The sequence below is a fragment of the Pelobates fuscus genome, chromosome 3 (genome assembly GCF_036172605.1).
Source record: "Pelobates fuscus isolate aPelFus1 chromosome 3, aPelFus1.pri, whole genome shotgun sequence".
In the NCBI taxonomy this organism is placed as follows: Eukaryota; Metazoa; Chordata; class Amphibia; order Anura; family Pelobatidae; genus Pelobates; species Pelobates fuscus.
The window spans coordinates 425247876-425269422 of record NC_086319.1 but is presented as its reverse complement, the minus strand read 5'-3'; the positions used below and the strand labels follow the sequence as shown (position 1 = coordinate 425269422).

Sequence of the window (21547 nt, the reverse complement as noted above, 5' to 3'; positions counted from 1 at the left end):
ATATACTTAGATCATATATAATAAATATACGGTATATATGATCTAAGTATATATTATTTAATTTTACACTGTTTTAACATTTATTTTATTTTTTTCAGGCAGCAGGGGGAGTACCTGTCATTACAGGCACTCCCCGTGCTGGCAATGCCTTGGACGGCTATGCCGTCCATGTGATCGCGAGGTCCTAATCTTCATATCCCCACATATCCAGTATATATCACCGAGGGATGGAATCTGGTTATATAGCAAGGTGACTGAAAGTTTGCTATAGGTGGCACAATACCTGCCGGTGAAATTTCCCAGAAACCTGCCTTTTTCTTCGTATATACCGTAGCATGTATAGTTCCCTGGATATATGGTGATATCCTCATCTGGTTTGGGGGTCTTGGTTAGAATCGGATATTCCCTTTTCCATGAATCACACGCTGACTGATTAGTCCCAGTGTTAGTGAAGAGGCTCAGGAAACACACTTCTACGTCAGGGGGTAGGGTTAGGGGTACGGTACCTAGGTGGGGTCTGGCTCCTCCACATACATAGCAGTTATTATATTATGTTTGTTAGCATTCCAACCATAGGTTAGTATCAGAGAACCCTGTTTCTGTAGCCATCTTCAAATGTAGGGTTTGCTATGGCGATCATGTCCTTGAAGGTCTGGATGTGGGGTCTATGTGGATTAGTGATCACATGTTGGGGAGCTACCCACTCAGGTGATTGGTACATGTCTTGAAGGTAGAAAGTTCCCCGTTTATTGTAGGAACCCCTCCCCCCCTTTCAAGTATATCCCAAGTATATACCGGCCAGCGTCGCCAGGACTAGGATTTTCTATGTTCGGGGTGAGTTTCATTGTCTTATTGTTACAGATTTGGTTTTGGGTAAAGTTATAGTATAACCAAACCTCTTATGTACAAATACCCCTATAGAGCTGGTGCACCAAAATACACACAGCCATAGGGGCATATGCTCATATGGATTTAACCAGAAAATAAAATTGAATTAAATTAGAATTAAGAGAAACAGACTCCATACTGAAAAAATGTATGAATACACTAACACCACTTAGGGAAACTGTTAAAAGACCTCACATGCACTTCTTGTTATTAATCAGTATTCGGTTAGAGATCCAATGTAGCTCACTCCCTTGTATACAAGCGCCCTTATGTTGCCGGTGCGCCAGGATGCCCAATACTGTATAAGTATTAGGTTGTGGGTGGGGGATCTATTCCAAGACAGGACAACCAACAAATAATTGATAAACAATGATAATTTATAAGTAGTAAATCATAAGTAGTAAATCATAAACAATAATAATATATTGGATAATTAATCAATGGTAAAAGATAAACCTAAGTTGTAACCTTATAGAGCCGATAGAGGGTGTAATTACTGGACTAAACCAGTAGGGGCTACAACAGAGGTATTAGAATAATTCAAGCTCCTTATTTAGGCCATTAGGCGCCATAGAGTTGAGCTTGAATATCCACATAGACTCAGCCTTAATTAATTCCCTTTTTCTCTTTGCACCATCCTGGTATGGAGGAATGTGGGCTATCCCCATAACTTTGAAACCAGATGGATCCTCATCATGAAAGACTTCAAAATGTCGGGCTACTGAGGATCTCATATCATTATGGATTATGTCTAGTCTATGTTCTCTAAATCTACATCTCAAAGGCCTGGTCGTTTGACCCATATATTGCAGCCCACACGGACAGTTTAGAAGATACACCACAAATGGGGTGCTGCAGGTGATTTCAGGTAGAAAAAGTTTCTTTACTGTTACAGGGGCTAAACATAGAGATTTGATGACAAAAATAACCACATGTGAGGCACTTGGTACGACCATAGCGTTTATTCGCTATGCCCTCCTTTGTGACCTTCGCTTGTCTCCAATAAGCTGAGGTGAACTTGGAGGGGGCTAGGATATTCTTTAAACTGGGTGCCCTTCTAAAAGTAACCCTTGGGACATCCGAAATGCAGAAGGACAACCAAGGTTCCTAAACAGGATGGGCCAGTATTTATAAAAGATAATAATCAATAATAATCAATAATGTTGTCAAAACCCTTATTGAACATTGTAGAGAATATGGGTGTTTTACCCATGCCTACCTCTTTCGTGCTGATGTTATGTTTAGCTTTTTTTCACAGTGGGGGTATAGGTCTTCCCCAATAATTCAAGGATCATGTAATGCTCATTGGTATGGGGCATCTGCTCTGAACCTTGGACTTGGATATGGTTACTCGATATAGTAGAACCTAAGGTGGAAGATGTGGACGAAGTCTCTATGTTCTGATCTCGCCCCTTCAGATATGCATTAAGGACCTTTTTAGGAGGATAGTCTTTGTCCAAAAAGCGTTGGCATAAAGTGACTCTCTTTCATAATCAGACATAAATGAACAATTCCGTCTAATTCTGATGAATTGACCTAATGGGATGTTCTGTATCCATACGGCATGGTGACCACTCTTGGCATGTAAGTAGCCATTCACATCGACACTTTTCTGATATGTTTTGGTATCGATCCTTCCGTCAGAGCCGATAAGGGTTATGTGGCGAAACCGACCTCGCCACGTGTCCTTGGAGGGGGCTGCTTCCCCGCCTCTTGCCTTCTGACTATGGCCCGGGAAGATGTGGCCCTTTAATTACAAGATTTGGGCATAAGGGATTTTTGGTGTGCTGCTGCTGGCCCTTTAACATCCAGAGAAAGGGTTTGTACTTTTAAATTGGAACTTTGAATGCCGTCGAAGTGCCGAAGTAGTCGAAGTGTCCACCATTCGAAAAACGAACACGAGGCGGCGGCCATCTTGGTTCAGTCCATGCGGTCAGCGGTATGTGTAGCCAAATTCATGGGACTGAAATCGGCTACACAGTTCCGCGAACACCGCTGAGCCTTACCTTCTCCCACAGTGATTTTGCAGCCGCAGAGAGTAAGTCCCGTTCAAAGATTTGAACGCTCGTTCGAATGGGACTTAGTCATTTTTCAGCCTGAAATAGACCGACCGCACAGCCAAATCTATGGAACTGTTTTGGGCATGAAAATGTGCTTGCGGTCGGTCCTAAAGGACTTCCATCTAACTTTTTAACCCCTGAGCCGATTGCCCTGATTTTTTATGTGTTTATTTCCTGCATGCTGATTATGAAAATGTATGTTTTATGTTTGTGACATGTATATTTTAGAAGTTATAAATATTGTGTAAAAACTGTATTCCTCTGCCTGTGATAATGAGATTACCCATTGTGTTCAGTAATCATATCACAGGCAGAGGGGAGGATTTTGTGTGGGAGTGTCTGTGTGTATTGTACGGATTGATTGGTTGTTCTGTAATACCCTGTGGGCTGTACTGTGGTTGTGGATTGGGAATAAAAGAGACTGTATGTGCCAGGACAGTCAGATTCTGCTTGACCCTCAAAACAAAGTGTCGTCTCGTTATTGGGGGAATTGGATTGTATGCTGACTGCCAGGAGTGTAACCCTTTTGTATGGTTTCCTGTTCGGCTGTTTCCAGGATTTGTAGAGTTTGCACTTCGGGAGATTGGTGCTTACAGTTGCTGCCTGTGCATCTGGAAAGGGGAATATCGCCTAAACGGTTTTTAACCTCTGGTGAGCAAAACGGTCCGTTACAGGTTAGGTCCAGGAAATCCATAGTCGATCTGTGCTTCTTATGAGTAAACGAAAGACCCCAACTATTCAATTATTGTTTATGTATGACACAAAGTCTTCTATCTCGTTCCTGTCGCCCCTCCAGATGATAAGGATATCATCAATACATCTGCGATATAGGGTGAGTCGCTCCATCCAATATGGGTCCCCAAAAAACATAACCTGCTCCCAGTAACCCATAAATAAGTTGGCATAGGATGGAGAAAAACTTGCCCCCATCGCATTTCACTTGGTTTGTAGATAAAACGTCCCGTTGAATTAAAAATAGTTATGTTTCAACATAAATTCTGTAAACTTAATGATAAATTCTGTTTGTTTCTCCGGGATGCATGGCCCTGTCTCTCTGACACAAACAACTTAAAGGGTTTCTGGTAGTCGGGGAGGCCCAGGGCCGGGGCAGTGGATATGGCATGGCTGAGGGCAAAGAAACTGGATAAGGCCTCAGTGGACCGGGAAAATGGTTCAGACCTGAGGGCGTCATAGAGGGGTTGCATGAGGAGGGAGGCCTCCAGGATCCAGGCCCTGCAGTAGGAGACTAGGCCCAGGAAAGCAGGGTTTATGTGATTGCTCTCACCCGGCCCAGGGTGAGATGGTAGGTACCATGTGAGATGCAGTGACCCAGGAAAACCACGGAGGGTTTTTCTGTTTAGAAGCCTTACATCCTTGTCCGCGAGGGAGCATAGGAGATCTTCAGAAGTATGCTAAGCAGTAGGGAGGTCATCAGCACAGAGGAGGAGGTCATCCACATATTGAAGCAGGACAACATCAGTGTGGGCTTTTTGCCATGAGTCCAGGATTTAAGCCATTGCCTTTGCAAACTGACTGGGAGAGGTTTGTGCTCCTTGAGGCATGACAGTCAAGGTGTATTGCTGACGTTCATGGGTGAAGGCGAACAGATATTGTCATGAAGGATCCAGGGGCACACTAAAGAATGCATTAGCCAGATCCACCACTGTGAAGTACCTGGAGGTAGGTAGGACTCCTGACAGGAGGGTGTGTGGAGGTGTCCAGAACGGTTGCTTCATTAACAGCCTGGAGGCCCTGGACCATTCTGTATTTCTCATGCTCCCCTTTGGCAGTTTTCTTCTTCACGGGGAACAGGGGAGTATTGCAGGGAGACTCACAGAGGACCAAGGCACCATTGGACACTAGGGTCTTAACCTGCTGAGAGATAGCAAGGGCTTGGGCAGGCTTCAGAAGGTATTGCAGCTTACGGGGCAGGCTGGCCCCTGGGATTAACTTCACCAGAACTGGAGGGACATGAAGGCGTCCAATGTCTTCTGGGCCTGTGGACCACAACTTGGGAGGTATTCTGGCGAAGGCATCGGGGGAAGTGTCTAGTACTCTTGCATTCTTGGCAGGTTCTTCCATGTGAAGTAAGAGGGGTAGTGAGCAGAGGGCTGATGTGTCAGCAGCAGATAGGGGAGAAGACATTTGAATTTGGCCACCTGGGGTAAAGGTGATAGAAGCCTGCAAGCGGGAGAGGACATCTGCACCCAACAGATTCATGGGGCAGATGGAGGAGACTACAAAGCGGGCTAGGAGGTCAGGAAGGTGCCAACTTTCAAGGGCTGTGTTAGAGTGTTAGAGGGCTAGATTGAGGAGTGCCATCTACCCCTATGCAAGAGACATCAATATTAGACAGGAATGAGGAGTCAGGCAGGTCTTGTTCTCTAAGGAAGCTCCTGGCTGCGCCTGTGTCAACTAAGAAGGTGGTAGGGTGGCCTTCTACAGGCAGGACCACTGTGGCTAGGGGCCCTCCTTTATCCCCTGAAGACACTGCCATGACAGGGGTAGGTGACACAGGTTTGCCAGTTACCTAGCGCAAGAGATCCAGATGAGCTTGGTCAGGGCCAGCGGAGGGGTGGCTGGCAGCAGGATTTCCCCACAAGGTTACCACCCATGTGGACCTTGTGGAGCACAGGACACAAAGTTACCAAACCAATAGAAACAATAATTAACATAGTAACTGTAACGGATCACCTGTACTCCGACCGAGTACCTTCCGTTAACAGACGCTTCCTAGCTTGCGCCGAGGACCACAAGCACCGCACCGGACACCACAACCACCGCAGACTCCACAACCGCCGTAGCTTAACTGGAGTCTCGCCGTCTTCCTTCCACCCTGGATCAGCCTCTGTCCTCCAGGACCGTGTGGGAAAGACCTCTCCTGCAGGAGAGCGTATCAGGAACAGCTCTTAAAAGAGCTAAGTGATTAGAGCCCAGGGGAGTATACAAAGTATAGCAATCCCCAGAGTGAATATAGCAGTTCCCTAAATTTACGAGACAAGGCTACGTATTGAGGGTTAAGCAGCAACAGTATGCACTGAGGCTTTATTTTTCTTATATACACATTTTCCAACAAGGTTACCACCCACGTGGACCTTGTGGGATACTGACAACATAGACGTAACAACCAATCATATACAGACACACCATTAAACACTACCATTCATTACAGCAAAATCCTCCCCTCTGCCTGTGATATAATTACTGAACACAATGGACTAACGTAATTATCACAGCCAGGAAAATATACAGTTTTATATAAACATATACAAACATGTTCAAAAATCATACAATTTGGTCCAGTGGTTCAAAAGATAGATGGAAGTCCTATTTGACCGACTGCAAGCATGGCTTTCATGCCCAAAACAGTTCCACAGATTTAGGCTCTATCCTGGAGATAATTGGCTTAAGAGGGTGTGGTAAGCCAATTATCTCCAGGTACAGAAAATATCTCTAAGTCCAAAAACTGTTACAAAAACTACAAAGAAATACATAACATATATACCGTATATACTCGAGTATAAGCCGACCCGAATATAAGCCGATGCCCCTAATTTTACCCCAAAAACTGGGAAAACGTATTGACTCGAGTATAAGACTAGGGTGGGAAATGCAACAGCTACTGGTAAATTTCTAAATAAAATTAGATCCTAAAAAAATTATATTAATTGAATATTTATTTACAGTGTGTGTATATAATGAATGCAGTGTGTGTGTATGAATGGTGTGTGTGTATGAATGCAGTGTGTGTGTATGTGTGCAGTGTGTGTGTATGAGTGCAGTGTGTGTATGAGTGCAGTGTGTGTATGAATGCAGTGTGTGTGTGTGTATGAGTGCAGTGTGTGTGTATGAGTGCAGTGTGTGTATGAATGCAGTGTGTGTATGAATGCAGTGTGTGTGTGAATGCAGTGTGTGTGTGAGTGCAGTGTGTGTATATGAATGCAGTGAGTGCGTATGAGTGCAGTGTGTGTGTATGAGTGCAGTGTGTGTATGAGTGCAGTGTGTGTATGAATGCAGTGTGTGTGTATGAATGCAGTGTGTGTATGAATGCAGTGTGTGTGTGTGTGTGAATGCAGTGTGTGTGTGAGTGCAGTGTGTGTATATGAATGCAGTGTGTGTATGAATGCAGTGTGTGTATGAGTGCAGTGTGTGTATGAATGCAGTGTGTGTATGAATGCAGTGTGTGTGTATGAGTGCAGTGTGTGTGTATGAGTGCAGTGTGTGTATGAGTGCAGTGTGTGTGTATGAATGCAGTGTGTGTGTGAGTGCAGTGTGTGTGTATGAATGCAGTGTGTGTGTGAGTGCAGTGTGTGTATATGAATGAAGTGTGAGTGTGTGTGATGCAGTGTGTGTTTGTGTATGTGTTGGTGGGGGTGGGCATTTTGATTATTGTTTTTATTAATTATTATTTAAATATTTTTTTTTGTTCTATTATTATTTATTTTTAAATTATTATTTTAATATTTTTTTATTATTATTTTTATTTTATAAATATTTTATTTTATTTTATTAATATTTATTTTTTTCGTGCCCCCCTCCCTGCTTGATACATGGCAGGGAGGGGGGCTCTCCTTCCCTGGTGGTCCAGTGGCATTGGCAGTTCAGTGGGGGGGAGGGGGCTGGCAGAGCTGTTACTTACCTCTTCTGCAGCTCCCTTCTCCTCCGCGCCGGTCCGTGCAGCTCTTCTGTCAGCTCACACTGTAAGTCTCGCGAGAGCCGCACTATGACCCCGCGGCTCTCGCGAGACTTACACTGGGAGCTGACCGAGGTGCTGAACGGACCGGCGCGGAGGAGAAGGGAGCTGACAGGAGCTGCAGGAAAGGTAAGTAACAGCTCTGCAACCCCCACAGCCCCCAGTCTGTATTATGGCAATGTAAATTGCCATAATACAGACAGTGACTCGAGTATAAGCCGAGTTGGGGTTTTTCAGCACAAAAAATGTGCTGAAAAACTCGGCTTATACTCGAGTATATATGGTAATACAATGTTTAACCTATATGTCCAACATATCCCCAGATAGTTTGGATCTGAGCGCTCAATATTTTCGAAAAGCGCTCAGATCTCACGAATACAGTTGGATCGCCATGGGGCTAAACAATAGCAAGGGCTGATGAGAGATTGTGGAGGGACAAAGCAGCCAGTTTCAACTGGTCTGGCAGTTTTCCTGGGACAACACCCTGCTGGAGAACAATGGGACAGGAAAAAGGGGGAAGAGGCACATTCTCCCATGGAATCAAAGGGGCAGAAACAGTGCAATAAAATCCAATATGCCCAAATAACGTTTTTAAAGGGCAAACTCTCCCAGGGGCCATAGTCAGAAGGCAAGAGGCTGGCAATTAGTCCTCTCCAGGCACAAGTGGCGATGGGCACTTTGTCATAGTAACACTCCCACATACAGTCAGCAAGCCCTCCCCTCTGCCTGTTATATAATTAAGCTAGCTAATGGAATAACCTAATTATCCACAGGCAGAAAATATTAATTTTTACACAAAACACAGAAAACACCCCAAAACACCACGTATTCCCACAATTATACATCCCTGGATAGTCCTGATCTGGGTGAGAAAAATATCCAAAAATCACCCACATCAGAGCAGGGGTTAAAAAGTTTTGTGGAAGTCATATTTGACCGACCACACGCACATTTTCATGCCCAAAACAGTTCCAGAGAATTTGGCTGTGCGGATGGTCTATTTCCAATATTTCAACGACTAAGTTCCGTTCGAATGCACGAATGGGTGCCATTCGTGCAAACGTTTAAAGTTAAAGTGGTGTTCGAATTGTCAAACGTACTTCGACTTCCATCAAAATGTCGAATTCCGGAGATGGTAAAGTTCAGCGGTGTTCGTGTCGTCGCGTATCCAATTTGAGTCCCATGAACTCGACGACCAAACACCGCTGAACGTGCTCGACTGATTTAAAATGTCGAATGGAGGCCACTTCGGCTGCATCCGAAGTGCCCTTTTAAAGGTGCAGAACTGTTCCAGTACAATTTTAAAGGGCAGAAACAGTGATCCAAAATCCAATAGGCACAAATAGAGTTTTTAAATGTTTTTTTAAATGGCAATAACATGGTATCTGTTACACAGGTACTTTGTTCTTTTATTCCCCCCTCACTATTTTTAGGGTGAGGGGGGTAGGTAGGGGATTATTATTTTTTTTATATGGGTGGGGGGGGGGGGGTGGGCTTGAGAACCACTCGTCACCTTTGGGGGGGGGGGGGGCATTTTCATTTAGGGCTCCCACCCGCCGCTTGGGGGGAGGGCAATAGATCCCCCACCTTATTGTCATTTATGGCCCACACCCACTGCTCAGTGGTGGGGGCCGGGGGGGAGGACAATAGGTCCCCCCCTTATTGTTATTTATGGCCCTCACCCACCGCTCAGGGGTGAGGACTGGGGGGGAGGACAATAGATCCCCCCCACCCCCCTTATTGTTATTTATGGCGTCCACCAACTGCTTAAGTGACAGGACGTTCAGGAAAAGTGAAAGGAAGACGGAACACGGAGGAAAGCTAAGAATTGTGGGAAAATTGCTCTGACCACCGGAAATGAAGCGCACTTTGCTCCTCCGCTGGTCAGAGATGGTCAGGCGTAGGAAACCTCCAGAAGACAAATAGTCCCTACTATGTCTTATGTTTTAAAGAAAACTAGAGCAGACAGGAAGAAATGAAGAACAGATCCTGAGAGAGGGAGAGAAGAGGAAGCGATTAGGGAAAGGTAAGTTCGACATGACAGTGCCGCTTTAAGGAGACTCCTTCCAAACTGCTGTGAAGGAGAGGAAAAAAGACTGCCTGATGGGAAGGGGGAGGATCTATTTATACCAGTTTCAGAGTTCTATTTTGTATCCTTTCTGCCGTGAGGGGAGGGGCTACCCATTAATTAATGCTGCCATGATTGATCAGGAAAAGTGATATATTATAAATAGCTGCTATATAATAGCCGATGTACCCTGGTGCTATTGTTGATATGCAGTAAATAGCAGATATAAAATAATAGCTGTTATATGATACCTATACAAAAAATTTTTATTTTCAGACCCTCCACTAATATCTCAGGCTGAATGGAACAGCTTTAAAATACCTAGAAATGTCAGAGCAAGACAAGTTATTTGTGTGTGAGCCATTCAGACGTTTTCCCAAGCTACCAGTTTATAAATAGCAGATAAATCCAGTGCTGACCTGGCCCTGGGGGCCGGGGGGCTCCATTTAATTCTGTCCGCAGAAACCACTTGATAATTGTTGTCTCTTTTCGGTAATTTTTTTTTTTTAAATAAAATTTTGCCTGAATTTAAATCCAGACGAAATTAAAGCAGCAGCACTTAATAAACAGCTCGGCATTTCGAAAAATAAACCTTCCTAAAGGTGAATCAGAAACACGTTTATCTGACATTTGTAATAATGTGCCCTGTTCATTAATTAACCCCTTAAGGACCAAACTTCTGGAATAAAAGGGAATCATGACATGTCACACATGTCATGTGTCCTTAAGGGGTTAATAATGAAAACAAATCCTGTGGGAGTGAATATGACCACCATATTTAGTAGACAACAGCCATGGGTGGTGGGTGGGGACTATTAATAAAATACACAATAAGTCTCGAGAGAAGTGAGACCTGCTGGTTACCATCCAACCATACCTAGTGCTCTGACTAAGCTTGCGTAGTGAGGAAGTGCCCCGATAAGAGCTTTTTCCTCTTGCTAGCTCATTCTGCATATCTGTGTGTGTGTGTGTGTGTGTGTGTGTGTGTATATTGTTTATTGCCTACCCTCATTATTATTATTATAATTATGGGGATGACTCGGTATTGGGGACCCATATCTACTGGGAGGTAAACTAGGTCCCCCCTGTTTATTTATTTTTTATTTAAAAAGGAATCTGTCAACAAGTGTAGTTGTTGAATACATTAAGGACATTTATTGAGCATTATGCAATTAATCATCTCATCCGATACTTTCATTGTAAAGAATAGGTATTGTTACGGACCGTTTCAGCATAAAAGGGAATAAATCAGTTTAGGCGATAATCCCCTTTTCCAAACAGGCACAGCTACTGCAGAACATCAAAACTCACGAACTGGATATAGGTGAATAAGGTAGCACTCCAGCTGGAACCTCACAATAGCTGCTAGCAGATGAATAGGAAAGCAGACATCAGCTTACACTCCTTAGCAATCAATCTCCAACAGCATACAGTGAATCCCCCCAAGAACGAGACAAGGCTCCGTGTTGAGGGTCAAGCAGTGGTCTGTTTATTGAGGGCTACCTGCCCCTGTATTTATGCAGGTCTCCCACCTGGTGGACACTCCCCTAGGGGACCAGATGGAAGACTGAAACAGCAGACAGACATGTATCATTTTCGTACACACAGCCACAATACTTTCCCACCATGCATCTTGGTTTCCTCCTCCCTGCCCTGGAGATAATTAATGAAGTAATTCAATTATCTCCCAGGACAAAGGCCAGACTCCATTATGCACATGGTGACACAGAAACAGACTATCACTTTAAAATACATACAGACACATTTTATACATAAAACACAGACATGTAACATATCCCCAGATAGCTCAGGTCTGGGCGCACATTATTAGGTGAATGGCACCCAGACCACACAAATACATTTTAATTGCCATGGAGCCAAAGTCTTTAATTATACGAACAGGCTCCATGGCAGGCTATCTGGGTTACTACAGTTCACATAAAACATAAAATACCGAATTTCCCTGCATTCACCAAATTCATACGAATTAGAACCAGGGGCTGGAGGTTCAGCGGTGCCTGCACGGAAAAGTGTCCGATTTTGGTGCATGAAAGCCGGGCAGAAAAGTGTTGGCTGCCCGGGGAGCTCCAGAACAGCGCCACCTAGCGGCCACTAAGTGTAACAGCGGCCACACAGTTAACAGGCAATTAACCGCAGCTTCAGGGAGGTAAATGGAGGGCACACTCCAGCTTCTGGGTGGCCAATTAACAACGCCGGCCGGCTTCCCACGGCTCTGGGGAGGTTGGTGAACGGCTGTTTGTTCGGTAGATGGAATCTACCGAACTGCTGTGCAGAAAGGGAGAAATAAATCCTTCTGCACAGCAAAATTAACCCTTCAGCTGCCGGTCCATAATCTAAAGGCAGCAGGCGGGCAATCAGGCTCCTCCAATACAATGTGGCGAGATTGGTTTCGTCACAGGTATCAATTTCCAAATTCACACTGTGACGAGACCACTGTGCATTGGAGGAGCCTGGTTGCCCGCCTGCTGCCTTTAGACTATGGCCCCATGTTGAAACACTTGATTTTCCCCTGCATAGACAGGAAAGCCGGGTCATTCGGTGCTTGCCCTGTTTGAGCGGTGATGCCATGGAGCCTGTTTGAGCGGTGATGCCATGGAGCCCATTCGTATAATGAAAGACTATGGGAAAGACTTTGGCTCCATGGCAATTGAACTGTATGTATGTGATCTGAGCGCCATTCAGTAATAATGTGCGCTCAGATCTAAGCTATTTGGGGATATGTTGAATGTATCTCTTTTATGCAATGGCTGCACAGTTATATATTTTTATGTATTTTATTGTCTTTTGCTGCCATGTGTTTAATGGAGTTTTGCCTCTGTCTTTGGAGATAATTGGATTACATCCCAATTATCTCCAGGATAGAAGACTCTGTGGAACTGGTTTTGGGCAGAAAAGCCATGCTTCATTTGGTCACAAAGGACTACGATCTATCTTTTGAACCACTGGACCAATTTGTATGATTTTGACATATGTTTGGAGTATGCTGATTCTGAAAATGTAAGTTTTATGTGAATGGGAGGTATACTTTTAAAGTTATGAATAATGTGGAAAAACTGTATTTCTCTGCCTGTGATAATTACATTAACCCATTGTGTAAGGTAATTGTATCACAGGCAGAGGGGAGGATTTTGTGTGGGAATGTCTGAGTGTATTGTACGTGTTTATTGGTTGTTTTACAAAACCCAGTGGGTGGTACTAATGTGTAAGAATGTGTATATAAGAACAATAAACCCACAGCTCTGGCTATTCCTGCTTGACCCTCAACACTGAGCCTTGTCTTGTTCTTGGCGGGATTTATTGTATGCTGTTCCAGTTTGACTGCTAGGAGTGTAAACCTATTCATATGGTTTTTCCTATTCGGCTGTTTACAGCGTTCGTATGGCAGATTGTTGTCTTTGGTAGCTGTCTGTGTATCTGGAAGGGGAATATCCTCTAAATGGCGTTTAACCCCTTTTATGCACGGGGGTGCCGTTACACACACCAATGTTTATCGTCTTCTGATAAGCTTTAAACGGCCGAAATTTTATCGATTCGACCGATTAAATCAAGACCATGTTTTTTTTCAAGTTTTATAGATTTGTCTATACAGCTAGCCTTTCCTCAGATTTCTTTCCCCGTTTTGTCTCCAGAATACAGCAGGTTTGAAGCCAAGATTCATGATCTTCGGGAGCAGCTAATGAATAGCAGTTTAGGTTCTGGGAGTGCATCACTGCATAATACCAATGGAGGAAAGAGAGGCTTCTACATCCGGTGAGATGTTAATGATGGATGGGAGAAGGTACAATGTTTTCTCATTGTTATGTGGGATAATTATATATGTTCTTCCTAAATTTCACATGCAGGGCACTTTTTGACTATGACAAAACCAGAGACTGTGGTTTTCTGAGCCAAGCTCTGAGTTTTAAGTTTGGGGACATTCTTCATGTCATTGATGCCACAGATGAAGAATGGTGGCAGGCCCGGCGAGTGCTGCCCGAAGGAGAGGAAATAGGCTTCATTCCCAGCAAGAGGAGGTAACAATATATTTATGCCCAAACCAAGTCATAGTAACACAGCATGCCCAGCACAACCTTATCATCATCACTATTCAACTTATCCAAGCAATTTCATCACTACTCAATGTATGTATCACAACCTCATCATTATTCAACTTCTGAACAGTATTCAACTTATCCAACAAAACCTCATCACTCCTCAAATCAACAAAAACAACATCTTAAATTGCCAGGCCTATCTAATGATTCCCACTCTCTGTCTCTACAATGCCCTGTCTGTCTCCTTCCTCTCCACGGTCTTGCTGCCTACCCATTGTCTGACTAATCTGATTCAACCCTGCAAGAGCTTCTCAATATCCACTCTATGTCCCTGCTATACCATACACAGCTTCTCAATATCCACTCTACATCCACTCTACTGATCTGCCTGTCTCATTGATCCCCACTCTGTCTCCACAGGGTAGAAAGACGGGAGTGGTCACGTTTGAAGGTAAAGGTGAGATGTTGTGTTGTGATTTCATTGTTTAGTTTGTTTTACTTGGAACCCAGCAAATTACTGAACATGCTGGATTGAATGTGTTGCATATGTCTGTTTGATGTAGCTAGTAAATTCATTATTTACTGGTATGCTTAAAGTAGTGTGATATAGAAGCACTGTATAATCAGTGGATTGCTGAATGCGTTGGGTATAGGTATGATACTATAGTGGCATGACATGTAGGCACTGTATAATCAGTGCATTGCTGAATGCGTTGGGTATAGGTATGACACTATAGTGGCATGACATGTAGGCACTGTATAATCAGTGCATTGCTGAATGCGTTGGGTATAGGTATGACACTATAGTGGCATGACATGTAGGCACTGTATAATCAGTGGATTGCTGAATGCGTTGGGTATAGGTATGATACTATAGTGGCATGACATGTAGGCACTGTATAATCAGTGCATTGCTGAATGCGTTGGGTATAGGTATGACACTATAGTGGCATGACATGTAGGCACTGTATAATCAGTGGATTGCTGAATGCGTTGGGTATAGGTATGATACTATAGTGGAATGACATGTAGGCACTGTATAATCAGTGGATTGCTGAATGCGTTGGGTATAGGTATGATACTATAGTGGAATGACATGTAGGCACTGTATAATCAGTGGATTGCTGAATGCCTTGGGTATAGGTATGACACTATAGTGGCATGACATGTAGGCACTGTATAATCAGTGGATTGCTGAATGCGTTGGGTATAGGTATGATACTATAGTGGCATGACATGTAGGCACTGTATAATCAGTGGATTGCTGAATGCGTTGGGTATAGGTATGACACTATAGTGGCATGACATGTAGGCACTGTATAATCAGTGGATTGCTGAATGCGTTGGGTATAGGTATGATACTATAGTGGCATGACATGTAGGCACTGTATAATCAGTGGATTGCTGAATGCCTTGGGTATAGGTATGATACTATAGTGGCATGACATGTAGGCACTGTATAATCAGTGCATTGCTGAATGCGTTGGGTATAGGTATGACACTATAGGCACTGTATAATCAGTGGATTGCTGAATGCGTTGGGTATAGGTATGACACTATAGTGGCATGACATGTAGGCACTGTATAATCAGTGGATTGCTGAATGCGTTGGGTATAGGTATGACACTATAGTGGCATGACATGTAGGCATTGTATAATCAGTGGATTGCTCAATGCCTTGGGTATAGGTAGTACACTATAGTGGCATGACATGTAGGCACTGTATAATCAGTGGATTGCTGAATGCGTTGGGTATAGGTAGTACACTATAGTGGCATGACATGTAGGCAGTGGATTACTGAATGCATTGGATATAGGTATGACACTTCAGCATTGTATAGGTAGCTGATTGTTGAATGTGTTGGGTATACATATGACACAGTAGTGGTGTGACAAGTAAGCAATGTATAATTAGTGGATTGCTGAATGCATTGGGTATAGGTAGTACACTATAGTGGTGTGGCATGTAGGCATTGTATACTTGGCTGAATGCATTAGATATAGGTATGACACTAGTGATCTGGCATGCAGGTATTGTATACTCAGTGGACTACTGGATGCTTGCAGAATGAGTGTTGAGTATAGTAATTGGGCATGTGAGCACTGTGATTGCACATTGTGTTGGGATATAATGAGTGTTTGTAGTGATACGACATGCGGGCACTGTGATTGCACATTGCGTTGGGATATAATGAGTGTTTGTAGTGATATGACATGCGAGCACTGTGATTGCACATTGTGTTGGGATATAATGAGTGTTTGTAGTGATACGACATGCGGGCACTGTGATTGCACATTGCTTTGGGATATAATGAGTGTTTGTAGTGATACGACATGCGAGCACTGTGATTGCACATTGTGTTGGGATATAATGAGTGTTTGTAGTGATACGACATGCGGGCACTGTGATTGCACATTGCTTTGGGATATAATGAGTGTTTGTAGTGATACGACATGCGAGCACTGTGATTGTACATTGTGTTGGGATATAATGAGTGTTTGTAGTGATACGACATGCGGGCACTGTGATTGCACATTGTGTTGGGCTATAATGAGTGTTTGTAGTGATACGACATGCGAGCACTGTGATTGCACATTGTGTTGGGATATAATGAGTGTTTGTAGTGATACGACATGCGAGCACTGTAATTGCACATTGCGTTGAGATATAATGAGTGTTTGTAGTGATACGACATGTGAGCACTATGATTGTACATTGCGTTGGGATATAATGAGTGTTTGTAGTGATACGACATGTGAGCACTATGATTGTACATTGCGTTGGGATATAATGAGTGTTTGTAGTGATACGACATGCGGGCACTGTGATTGCACATTGTGTTGGGATATAATGAGTGTTTGTAGTGATACGACATGCGAGCACTGTGATTGCACATTGTGTTGGGATATAATGAGTGTCTGTAGTGATACGACATACGGGCACTGTGATTGCACTTTGTGTTGGGATATAATGAGTGTTTGTAGTGATACGACATGCGAGCACTGTGATTGCACATTGTGTTGGAATATAATGAGTGTTTGTAGTGATACGACATGCAAGCACTGTGATTGCACATTGTGTTGGGATATAATGAGTGTTTGTAGTGATACGACATGCGAGCACTGTGATTGCACATTGTGTTGGAATATAATGAGTGTTTGTAGTGATACGACATGCGAGCACTGTGATTGCACATTGTGTTGGGATATAATGAGTGTTTGTAGTGATACGACATGCGAGCACTGTGATTGCACATTGTGTTGGGATATAATGAGTGTTTGTAGTGATACGACATGCGAGCACTGTGATTGCACATTGTGTTGGGATATAATGAGTGTTTGTAGTGATACGACATGCGAGCACTGTGATTGCACATTGTGTTGGGATATAATGAGTGTCTGTAGTGATATGGCATGCGGGCACTGTGATTGTACATTGTGTTGGGATATAATGAGTGTTTGTAGTGATACGACATGCGAGCACTGTGATTGCACATTGTGTTGGGATATAATGAGTGTTTGTAGTGATACGACATGCGGGCACTGTGATTGCACATTGTGTTGGGATATAATGAGTGTTTGTAGTGATACGACATGCGAGCACTGTGATTGCACATTGTGTTGAGATATAATGAGTGTTTGTAGTGATACGACATGCGAGCACTGTGATTGCACTTTGTGTTGGGATATAATGAGTGTCTGTAGTGATACGGCATGCGAGCACTGTGATTGTACATTGTGTTGGGATATAATGAGTGTCTGTAGTGATACGGCATGCGAGCACTGTGATTGTACATTGTGTTGGGATATAATGAGTGTCTGTAGTGATACGGCATGAGAGCACTGTGATTGCACATTGTGTTGAGATATAATGAGTGTTTGTAGTGATACGACATGCGGGCACTGTGATTGCACTTTGTGTTGGGATATAATGAGTGTTTGTAGTGATACGACATGCGAGCACTGTGATTGCACATTGTGTTGGGATATAATGAGTGTCTGTAGTGATACGGCATGCGGGCACTGTGATTGTGCATTGTGTTGGGATATAATGAGTGTCTGTAGTGATACGGCATGCGAGCACTGTGATTGTACATTGTGTTGGGATATAATGAGTGTTTGTAGTGATACGACATGCGAGCACTGTGATTGCACATTGTGTTGGGATATCATGAGTGTTTGTAGTGATACGACATGCGAGCACTGTGATTGCACATTGTGTTGGGATATAATGAGTGTTTGTAGTGATACGACATGCAAGCACTGTGATTGCACATTGTGTTGAGATATAATGAGTGTTTGTAGTGATACGACATGCGAGCACTGTGATTGCACATTGAGTTGGGATATAATGAGTGTTTGTAGTGATACGACATGCGGGCACTGTGATTGCACATTGTGTTGGGATATAATGAGTGTTTGTAGTGATACGACATGCGGGCACTGTGATTGCACATTGTTTTGGGATATAATGAGTGTTTGTAGTGATACGACATGCGTGCACTGTGATTGCACATTGTGTTGGAATATAATGAGTGTTTGTAGTGATATGACATGCGAGCACTGTGATTGCACATTGTGTTGGGATATAATGAGTGTTTGTAGTGATACGACATGCGGGCACTGTGATTGCACATTGTTTTGGGATATAATGAGTGTTTGTAGTGATATGACATGTGAGCACTGTGATTGCACATTGTGTTGGGATATAATGAGTGTTTGTAGTGATACGACATGCGGGCACTGTGATTGCACATTGTGTTGGGATATAATGAGTGTTTGTAGTCATATGACATGCGGGCATTGTGATTGCACATTGTGTTGGGATATAATGAGTGTCTGTAGTGATACGACATGCAAGCACTGTGATTGTACATTGTGTTGGGATATAATGAGTGTTTGTAGTGATACGGCATGCGAGCACTGTGATTGTACATTGTGTTGGGATATAATGAGTGTTTGTAGTGATACGACATGCGAGCACTGTGATTGTACATTGTGTTGGGATATAATGAGTGTTTGTAGTGATACGACATGCGGGCACTGTGATTGCACATTGTTTTGGGATATAATGAGTGTTTGTAGTGATACGACATGCGAGCACTGTGATTGCACATTGTGTTGGAATATAATGAGTGTTTGTAGTGATATGACATGCGAGCACTGTGATTGCACATTGTGTTGGGATATAATGAGTGTTTGTAGTGATACGACATGCGGGCACTGTGATTGCACATTGTGTTGGGATATAATGAGTGTTTGTAGTGATATGACATGCGGGCACTGTGATTGCACATTGTGTTGGGATATAATGAGTGTTTGTAGTGATACGACATGCAAGCACTGTGATTGTACATTGTGTTGGGATATAATGAGTGTTTGTAGTGATACGGCATGCGAGCACTGTGATTGTACATTGTGTTGGGATATAATGAGTGTTTGTAGTGATACGACATGCGAGCACTGTGATTGTACATTGTGTTGGGATATAATGAGTGTTTGTAGTGATACGACATGCAAGCACTGTGATTGTACATTGTGTTGGGATATAATGAGTGTTTGTAGTGATACGGCATGCGAGCACTGTGATTGTACATTGTGTTGGGATATAATGAGTGTTTGTAGTGATACGACATGCGAGCACTGTGATTGTACATTGTGTTGGGATATAATGAGTGTTTGTAGTGATACGACATGCGAGCACTGTGATTGCACATTGTGTTGGGATATAATGAGTGTTTGTAGTGATACGACATGCGAGCACTGTGATTGTACATTGTGTTGGGATATAATGAGTGTTTGTAGTGATACGACATGCGAGCACTATGATTGCATTTTGTGTTGGGATATAATGAGTGTTTGTAGTGATACGACATGCGAGCACTGTGATTGCACATTGTGTTGGGATATAATGAGTGTTTGTAGTGATACGACATGCGAGCACTGTGATTGCACATTGTGTTGGGATATAATGAGTGTTTGTAGTGATACGACATGCGGGCACTGTGATTGCACATTGTGTTGGGATATAATGAGTGTTTGTAGTAGTGTGCTAATTGTTGTATTATGACTAAGTACTATGTGACACATCTTGCTGTGGTTTCACTGTTAGTTTGTCTGTTACGCTTTATTCCCGTCTGTCAATATGAAGCGTATTTCTCTCTGTCGTCTCTGAATTCTCTACATACTCTCTGTCTCTCACTTTCATCCTTTCTGTCTCTTTCCTCTGCTGCGTAGGATCGAAGCAGCACAACAGGGTCTCAGAGTATGTATTTTTTATTATGGCTAAGACTCATAGCTCACTACACCTCCATATTGCTATTTCATTGAACAGAGCTTGCAACCCCACCCTCTGTGCTCTGCAGCCCTCTCTGCTATTCCTGCTCTGTGACTACACCACCATCCTGCTCTGCAGCCCTCTCTGCTATTCCTGCTCTGTGACTACACCTCCATCCTGCCCTGCAGCTCTCTCTGCTATTCCTGTACTGACCCCACACACAGCTCTGTCACTATACCTCCATCCTGCCCTGCAGCTCTCTCTGCTATTCCTGTACTGACCCCACACACAGCTCTGTGACTACACCTCTATCCTGCCCCGCAGCCCTCTCTGCTATTCCTGCTCTGTGACTACACCACCATCCTGCCCTGCAGCTCTCTCTGCTATTCCTGCTCTGTCACTGCACCTCCATCCTGCCCTGCAGCTCTCTCTGCTATTCCTGTACTGACCCCACACACAGCTCTGTCACTGCACCTCCATCCTGCCCTGCAGCTCTCTCTGCTATTCCTGTACTGACCCCACACACAGCTCTGTCACTGCACCTCCATCCTGCCCTGCAGCTCTCTCTGCTATTCCTGCTCTGTCACTGCACCTCCATCCTGCCCTGCAGTTCTCTGCTATTCCTGTACTGACCCCACACACAGCTCTGTGACTACACCACCATCCTGCCCTGCAGCTCTCTGCTATGCCTGTACTGACCCCACACACAGCTATGTCACTGCACCTCCATCCTGCCCTGCAGCTCTCTCTGCTATTCCTGTACTGACCCCACACACAGCTCTGTGACTGCACCTCCATCCTGCTCTGCAGCTCTCTCTGCTATTCCTGTACTGACCCCACACACATCTCTGTCACTGCACCTCCATCCTGCCCTGCAGCTCTCTCGGCTATTCCTGTACTGACCCCACACAGCTCTGTCACTGCACCTCCATCCTGCCCTGCAGCTCTCTCTTCTATTCCTGTACTGACCCCACACACAGCTCTGTCACTGCACCTCCATCCTGCCCTGCAGCTCTCTCTGCTATTCCTGTACTGACCCCACACACAGCTCTGTCACTATACCTCCCTGCAGCTCTCTCTGCTATTCCTGTACTGACCCCACACACAGCTCTGTCACTGCACCTCCATCCTGCCCTGCAGCTCTCTCTGCTATTCCTGTACTGACCCCACACACAGCTCTGTCACTATACCTCCATCCTGCCCTGCAGCTCTCTCTGCTATTCCTGTACTGATCACACACACAGCTCTGTAACTGCACCTCCATCCTTCCCTGCAGCTCTCTGCTATTCCTGTACTGACCCCACACACATCTCTGTAACTGCACCTCCATAATGCCCTGCAGCCCTCTCTGCTATTCCTGTACTGACCCCACACACATCTCTGTCACTGCACCTCCATCCTGCCCTGCAGCTCTCTCTTCTATTCCTGTACTGACCCCACACACAGCTCTGTCACTGCACCTCCATCCTGCCCTGCAGCTCTCTCTGCTATTCCTGTACTGACCCC

The 21547-nt window shown here is 44.1% G+C and overlaps 1 protein-coding gene across 7 annotated transcripts in view; it reads left to right on the top strand.

Annotated features, from left to right (window-relative positions):
- The window catches only part of DLG4 (discs large MAGUK scaffold protein 4), a 404912-nt gene that overhangs the window by 359595 nt on the left and 23770 nt on the right, over positions 1-21547 (top strand). For 5 of the 7 annotated variants that reach the window (XM_063449832.1, XM_063449831.1, XM_063449837.1 and 2 more), the window contains 4 exons: positions 13360-13480; positions 13573-13743; positions 14185-14221; positions 20002-20029. In XM_063449832.1, coding sequence (XP_063305902.1) covers positions 13360-13480; positions 13573-13743; positions 14185-14221; positions 20002-20029 — 357 coding nt within the window. The remainder of the gene's footprint in view (positions 1-13359; positions 13481-13572; positions 13744-14184; positions 14222-20001; positions 20030-21547) is intronic. The other 2 variants (XM_063449834.1, XM_063449833.1) reach the window with 1 other exon arrangement.